Source organism: Oncorhynchus gorbuscha, linkage group LG07 (genome assembly GCF_021184085.1).
Source record: "Oncorhynchus gorbuscha isolate QuinsamMale2020 ecotype Even-year linkage group LG07, OgorEven_v1.0, whole genome shotgun sequence".
Lineage (NCBI taxonomy): Eukaryota > Metazoa > Chordata > Actinopteri > Salmoniformes > Salmonidae > Oncorhynchus > Oncorhynchus gorbuscha.
In genome coordinates, this window is record NC_060179.1 from 55,165,439 (window position 1) to 55,174,220 (window position 8,782).

The window sequence follows — 8,782 nt, forward strand, 5'->3', positions numbered from 1 at the left end:
TTCTCATTAACCTGTGGTGAATTATTCACAATTTTCGATGAATAAACAAGGTTTTATATGTAAGATGGTGAAATAAAGAGCAAAATGATTGATTATTATTATATTATTATTTATGCCCTGGTCCTATAAGAGCTCGTTGTCACTTCCCACGATCCGGGTTGTGAATGTCCATTGCCCCAGGTAATCAAGTCAAACCAATTATATTTTGTATAGATAATTAAACATAAGTTGTGATGCGCAACTACTATACACACAAAATAATGGTTTCATATAGTGTCAAATAAGGGTTATTTGGCTTGTAACCATAGCAGATCCCTTTTTCGTAATATAATGTTTTTTTATAACCTTGCTGTTAATAGATCGCAAAGCATAATACAACTGAGCTAACGTTTGGAAATGACAAGTTAACTTTCTCATCCATAGACTAAAAATGCATATCAAGGGCGCTGTTGGGCTCACATCTGAAGACGAGTGGACATTTAGGACGTCTTACATTTTTACATTTACATTTAAGTCATTTAGCTAAAATGATCACAATTCCTACATTCAAATATTATGGCGACACTATCTATACCAACGATTGTTTGGTATGGCTTATAAACAACAACAACAAAAATAAAGAATTACATGGGGCAGTTTGGAAAAAACGAATCCCCTCCGAATCGTTATCTGGAATAACAGACATTCTGGGATAATATAGTTACATAATCAACGTTCTGTACTAATACTCGTTCCGTGCGAATATGGGCTTATCGTCGATAATGACCGATGATCAAGTCATGACAATCCTTTTTTTAATCCAATCAGATATGACAAACAATCAAACATTCAGTTAACGAATTGATAACAACATAACAGACAAGCAAGCTTTTCTAGTCGTGACAATTCATACAAACTAACCCCTTGGAGCGCAGGATGGCGTCACCCGATGTTTTTCATTAGCGTGACGAAATGCGGAGCGAGGTTTGGTTTGGCACCGTGCGCACGCGGCTGCTGTAGGTCTGGTATATAAACGGAGCGCAGGTCAGGGCCATGGACAATCTGCTGCTGGTCACTGCTTGGCGGACAACAAAACGACAACTAGCGTTTACAATCAGCAACTTCTTGAGTTAAAAAGGCTGTATATTGTTTCTCCCTCTGTCAGATCGAATACCAAAAACCAGCGGCGATGAACAGCCATTGTAACGGGACCGGGAAGCAGCTGGTGACAGATTTCTACTATAATAACGGTTTCAGTGAGTTGAGCCTCGAGACCAAGAAGACCACCGTACAGCAGCGGAAACAGCATGAGACGTCCGGTAAAGATGCTGAGGATGAGTCCCGATTACCGGCACTCGAAGCAGCGTACAGCAGCATCTTGCGGGGTCTCGGGGAGGACACGGACCGGCAGGGGCTCCTGAGGACGCCTCTAAGAGCCGCCAAGGCAATGCAGTTCCTTACCAAGGGATACCACGAGGACGTGTACGGTAAGACCCGGTGGGACTCAGTATTTGGTCGATTAATAGTTGGGGGGAATATGCTAAAAGTAAAGGGCACATCCAACTTGAATATCAGTACCCTGTTTTTGCCATCCATTTCAAAAGCTGATGCAAAAGCAATGCAAACCTATAGGCCTATAGGTTTTTGTTTTTGGTGCAGAAACAAAATAAGAATACATTTATAAAAGATGAGCAGCAGGAGAGTGCCAAACGTAGGATAGAGAGAGAATAGAGAGCTAGGAACACATTCCTTCCTACACTGTAAATTGTTTTAAAAAATAAACATTTGTTGAAACCAAATATATGATTCGCTGCCAACTGTTATTTGATTATTAGCAAACCTATAGTTCAGCTGCCTACTTCTTTAAACACTCAATTTACTTTCCCCTTTGGTTAAACCTAATAAATACAAACTTTTTATAAATACATATATATATATATATATATATATATATATATGTATATGTATATTTTTTGTAATATGTAAAAGTATATTTTTGTAATTTATTTATTTATTTATATATATATATATATATATATATATATATATATATATATATATATCTATATATCTATATATGAATAAATAAATAAACTTTTTATTTAAAAAAATGTATATATATATATATGTATTTATAAAAAGTTTGTATATATTACAGTTGAAGTCGGAAGTTTACATACACTTACATTGGAGTCATTACAACTACTTTCTCAACCACTCCACAAATGTCTTGCTAACAAACTATAGTTTTGGCAAGTCGGTTAGGACATCTACATTTTCCAACAAATGCTTACAGACCGATTATTTCACATACAATTCCAGTGGGTCAGAAGTTTACATACACTAAGTTGACTGTGCCTTTAAACAGCTTGGAAAATTCTAGAAAATTATGTCATGGCTTCAGACGCTTCTGATAGACTTGAAATCATTTGAGTCAATTGGAGGTGTACCTGTGGAGGTATTTCAAGGCCTACCTTCAAACTCCGTGCCTCTTTGCTTGACATCATGGGAAAATCAAAAGAAATTGGCCAAGACATCAGAAAAAAAATGTAGACCTCCACAAGTCTTGTTCATGCTTGGGAGCAATTTCCAAATGCCTGAAGGTACCACGTTCATATGTACAAACAATAGTTCGCAAGTATAAACACCATGGGACCACGCAGCCGTCTCTTAGAAATGAACGTACTTTGGTGCAAAAAGTGCAAATAAATCCCAGAACAACCACAAAGGACCTTGTGAAGATGCTGGAGGAAACAGGTACAAAAGTATCTATATCCACAGTAAAACGAGTCCTATATCAACATAACCTGAAAGACCGCTCAGCAAGGGCGAAGCCACTGCTCCAAAACTGCCATAAAAAAGCCAGACTACTGTTTGCAACTGCATTTTGGAGAAATGTCCTCTGGTCTGATGAAACTAAAATAGAACTGTTTGGCCATGATGACCATCGTTATGTTTGGAGGAAAAAAGGGGATGCTTGCAAGCCGAAGAGCACCATCCCAACCATGAAGCACGGGGGTGGCAGCATCATGTTGTGGGGGTGCTTTGCTGCAGGAGGGACTGGTGCACTTCACAAAATAAATGGCATCATGAGCAAGGAAAATTATGTTGATATATTGAAGCAACATCTCAAGACATCAGTCAGGAAGTTAAAGCTTGGTCGCAAATGGGTCTTCCAAATGGACAATGACCCCCAAACATACTTCCAAAGTTTTGGCAAAATGGTTTAAGGACAACATTGTCAAGGCATTGGAGTGGCCGTCACAAAGCCCTGACCTCAATAGTATATAAAATATGTGGGCAGAACTGAAAAAGCGTGTGTGATCAAGGAGGCCTTCAAACCTGACTCAGTTACACCAGCTCTGTCAGGAGGAATGGGCTAAAATTCACCCAACTTATTTTGGAAAGCTTGTGGAAGGCTACCTGAAATGTTTGACATAGGTTAAACAATTTAAAGGCAGTCCTACCAAATACTAAATTAGTGTATGGGCTAAAGCGGAAATAAATAATTCTATCAACTATTATTCTGACATTTCACATTCTTATAATAAAGTGGTAATCCTAACTGACCTAAAACAGGGCATTTTTATTAAGATTGAATGTCAGGAATTGTGAAAAACTGAGTTTAAATGTATTTGGCTAAGGTGTATGTAAACTTCTGACTTCAACTGTGTATATACAACCGTGGGTCTAATCCTGAATGCTGATTGGTTAAAACCACATTGCAGCATGTGTTTATTCCGCAAGTTAACACACACTGCCTATTTACTCTGACTGAGCAATCCACTGTCTCATCAACCCACTATAAAAAAACATCTAGAAATTATCTCACATTTCTTTTAGACTAACATTTAGATTTCAACAGCGGAGATTTGTATCAACATTGCAACATAAATGTCACTAGAAAACAGCTTAAATTTACGCAAATGCAGCTACTTTTCTGTTATTTTGGCTGCACTATTTGACGAGACTAAGTTAGCCATAGTTGGCAAGCTAGCAAGCAATGGATAAGAACATTGCCAGCCAGTATGGCAATGGAACATTTAGAACGAACGACTAGGTCGCGTCCATAGATGTAGAACAAAAAAATACAGGCAACTGAACCGACAGAACGAATGACGAACCAGTTTGGGACTATATCTTGTGGAAGGATGAAGTAGTATGAATTAAAAACATTTTTTTAAAGGAATGAAAATATATCAATAATTATTTGAATATGTTGGTAACCCGTTGTATAAAAGTGATAATGCCCTCAAGCCGGTGTTTGGAAGATATATTGGCTGGCCCTGGCCCTCGACAACACCCATGCCAATATATCCTCCAAACACCGATTTCTCAGGCATTATCACTTAAATATACATACAAACCATTTTTTTTAAATGTTGTACCAAGTTGATTTTTCACTTTGGAAAACCTATACAAGGTTATTTAATTGGGTAATAAGCAATTCAACAATATCCTGTTAATCAAAATATTGCTTTAGATTAACACTTTCTGTACATAAGACATTCACATTAACTGTCTACAATTTCGTAACCAAATGATAACCACCTCATTATGAGCGATGGCAGTACTTAGGCAGATATCAGTGCTGGCAGTGAACATATAAAGTAGTAAATAAAAAAATTAAAAACTCATTACCTTGAATTACATTTACTCTCACGGGTGGACGAAAATAACAAACCAAAAGCCAGGCCCACAATAGGCCACGCCCTCAACTCTTCTGATAGGCTGCCATCGCAAGATTGCACCCACCATCATGCAATGCGAATGTGCATGAGATGTTGAAAGCAATTTAGAAGCTTTCCTATCATTAAAAAATCACATTGATCTATCAAATTCGTTTTTTGATTTCTGACAAATTGAATAGAATAGGTTTAATGAACCACAGCTTAATTTGGGATTGTACACATCAGAAAAAGCACTTCAGCTGAATGAAAGTGCTATCCCACTTTTTACAGTGTTTATGTTTCTCTCAAATCTTGAACAATATATTTTTGGATCCAAATTACATAATTGAATTTAATTCAACAGCTATATGCATAATTTGTTATTTATCTCGTTATCAGGCAGTTGCGTGGGTTAATCGAAACCCAACTTTTAGTTATGTGTTAACACGATTACCAATTCTCATCAAGACAGATGTTGCTGTTAGCGCTAAAGCCGGTGACTCGTGCTTATCGGTCCTGGCTGTAGGAGCTCGCCAAGACCGCGTGCGTCGTCTTTATCCGCGTGTGGTGCGGTTATATAATCTGACATTTTTTTTTCCAAAACACCACTCTAACCTGTAATCTAAGAATGTGTGTGTGTGTTGGTGTTATGTCATTGATACGTATTTTCGTTCACGATCCGTTTTTTTGTAATTAGAATAGACCAGTCTCTTGTTTGTATGGTCTAAATCAGGGTGTCAAACATACAACCTTTTTCAGTGCCCCCCCCCCAGACCTAGTTGAAGACCAAATGCTGCCTCCGAGGCAAAATGAGTTTGACACCCCTGGTCTAAGTCTTTTCCCCACCTCCAACCACCTGTTACTCAACTGTAGACCAGAGGTTGAACAATACTGATAGGCTTTTATAACAATTTGATGAACTTTCTCTCTTTCTGGCTCTCTCAACAGACATCCTGAATGATGCCATATTTGACGAGGACCATGACGAGATAGTGATAGTAAAAGACATTGAAATGTTCTCTCTTTGTGAACACCACCTTGTACCCTTTTTTGGCAGGGTAAGACTGGGGCTCTAAGGACAGAAAGTGGGGTGGGGAGTGGCTGACAGAGAATAGCAGAGCAAAGAATGGTAGAGAGAGAGTGTGTGTTCTGTTGGAAAGAGAGTATGGGGGGGTTATTGGGTTCTTTGTCCTGGATAGGGAGCAATGGGACACACTCACATGCGCGCATACGCACGCACGCGTGCACACACACACACACACACACACACACACACACACACACACACACACACACACACACACACACACACACACACACACACACACACACACACACACACACACACACACACACACACAGAATTGGCTTAGCACACAGTAGCTTTGATGCCAGTCTGGTGTTGTGTGTCGAGTTTACAAACAGGATGAAGATGCTGTATGTGTGCTGAGCAGGTCACATTTGAAACTCTGCTCTGGTTGTTTGAACTCTGACCTGTATTTCTACTCTGTTGCATTGACCCAGGTACATATCGGATACCTGCCAAATAAGAAGGTGGTCGGGCTTAGCAAGCTGGCTAGGTGAGTATACAGTACAAACACACACACAACTGACACACAGTCCATACGTAGTGTGTGTATTGGAGAAGCTGGTTGGCTCATGACAGGGGCAGGGAATGGTCGGGCTACCCGAGTGTGTGTGTGTTAGTGCTGGGTGGCTGAGTTCTTCTGTTATTTCAGTTCTTTGACCTGGAGGCTTAGACTGTAAGCCCTACTGCTAATATCCTGTCTCACCCCAGACACACACACACACACACACACACACACACACACACACACACACACACACACACACACACACACACACACACACACACACACACACACACACACACACACACACACACACACACACACACACACACACACACACACACACAAAATACCCAGACCTAGCCGCTCCCAGACCATGAGAAAATCCCTCCAGACCAGTGGGAATCATTCTTCTATTATCACAGGCTCTCTCTGTCTCTCCCTTGTCCTCCCTCCCTGTCTCTATTTCTCTCCCCATACTTTATAGCCCTTCAACCCTTTTGTATGTTTCACTCCAAACATGCACATTGATCAGATCTTGCCTAACAATTTCAGATAATGTTTTGGTAGGCAGTGAATGATTGACAGATTGAAAGAGTGATCGACAGGTTGATAGAATGATTGACAGATTGTGTATCGGGTCATCTCTCTATTTATGAAGACATTAATAATTATCAAACCTGATCACCAATTAGCTATATGTTTGATGGTATTCTACTGTATTATATTATTGTTCTCTGTGTGTGTGTGTGTGTGTGTGTGTGTGTGTGTGTGTGTGTGTGTGTGTGTGTGTGTGTGTGTGTGTGTGTGTGTGTGTGTGTGTGTGTGTGTGTGTGTGTGTGTGTGTGTGTGTGTGTGTGTGTGTGTGTGTCAGTGGAGGCTGTTGGGAGCAGGTATAGGAGAACAAGCTCTGTGTAATGGCTGGAATAGAATAAATGTAAACGGGATCAAACATATTGGAAACCACATGTTTGACTCCGTTCCATTTTTTTTCTTTCTCCCAGCCGTTACACTGAGCACGTCCTCCTATAGCTCATTCCACCAGCCTCCACTGGTGTGTGTCTGTTCTTACTGTGATAGTAACTGTTTGTTTGTTGTGTGTGTCTGTAGGATTGTTGAGATGTACAGTCGGAGGCTCCAAGGTAAGAATGGCAGAGGGCTTACTCAAATATACATACACAGTACGCATACTGTAGTTCAAAGGACATATACGAAACATTACTGTAAGAAATAGGCAACATTCTGTCTGTGTTCCCCTCCCCAGTCCAGGAGCGTCTGACCAAGCAGATTGCCATGGCGATATCAGAAGCTCTACAGCCAGCTGGTGTGGCTGTGGTTATAGAGGCAGCGTGAGTACTACACACTCTCACCACCTCTGAATGTTTATTAGGTGCTTGAATTTCCAGACTTAAAAATCACATGTTAATCATGAGAGTAAAGCGGGGCATTCTTGTGTTGGCTTGTAATTTCATAATGTGTTCCAGGCACATGTGTATGGTGATGCGTGGGGTTCAGAAGATGAACAGTCGAACTGTGACCAGCTGCATGTTGGGGGTGTTCAGAGAAGATCCAAAGACTCGAGAAGAGTTCCTACGACTCACCAAGACTGCTTAGCAACCATCTCTGACCCCTGACCTCTAGCCCCTGCCCTGGCCCTGTAAAGCACATGTTCTAGGGTAGAGTTCCTAAGACTACTCCATACACCTCACAGAAGCCTTATATACACAAAAGGCAATGCAGGTTATAATGATGAGAGGCTATAATTATGGTGCCTTCAGCTAACCTCAGCTAGAAAACCTGACAGTCTTAAAACATGATCTCTACTGTATAGAAAGGTATATATATATATATATATATATATATATATACACTAGTTATACACTAGTTATAAGCACTAGATATGACTAGTTAAGACTGAGATTTATTGTGATACTGCGAGCAGGAAAGTGCCCTACCTCTTACCTTTTTTAATGCAACTCATGAACCAGGTTTCCACTCAACATTTTTACGTGAGTAAAGTACATGTCGGATAAAAAAAAATGTCACAACAGACCTGATGGAAATAGAAAATTTGGCGGTAAACTTTCCAAATGTCGACAAAACAAAATACGCTAGACAAGGTGGTGTCTTTTTGTGGTTGTAAAAATAATTATGTGAGGAGTTGCGGTGGGAAACACCTTTATGCGCAAATATTGATAGAATAACCATATTATCTAAAGTACATTTGGAGTCACGCAATATGTTGTGTGGTACTCCCACTACGTCTCAGGAAATCATGCAGTTTATTAGGCTACAGATAAAATAAGTAATGAAATTCACTCCTTTATATTAAATATCAAGGCTTATTCTTGTGATATGACCAGAGTGGGCACATACCGGATATAACCTAGCAGTTTTGTGACAAGCATCAGTAGAGTTGAAAATGCAATGGAAACCCATTTAACTTGTATTTTTTTAACTTGTATATTTAACCGCAAAAGTTATTTTTATGTGCACTACGTCATCATGCACAGCCTTTTATCCGCAACAAGTACATTTGAT

The 8,782-nt window shown here is 39.8% G+C and overlaps 1 protein-coding gene across 1 annotated transcript; it reads left to right on the forward strand.

Annotated features, from left to right (window-relative positions):
• The first annotated feature begins 1,000 nt into the window (after positions 1-1,000).
• gch2 (GTP cyclohydrolase 2) lies at positions 1,001-8,072 on the forward strand. Its single transcript, XM_046355197.1, has 6 exons — positions 1,001-1,466; positions 5,598-5,707; positions 6,174-6,229; positions 7,352-7,383; positions 7,506-7,590; positions 7,726-8,072. The coding sequence occupies exons 1-6, from the start codon at positions 1,169-1,171 to the stop codon at positions 7,853-7,855; spliced, it is 711 nt and encodes a 236-aa protein (XP_046211153.1). The 5' UTR covers positions 1,001-1,168; the 3' UTR covers positions 7,856-8,072.
• The last annotated feature ends 710 nt before the right edge of the window (positions 8,073-8,782 follow it).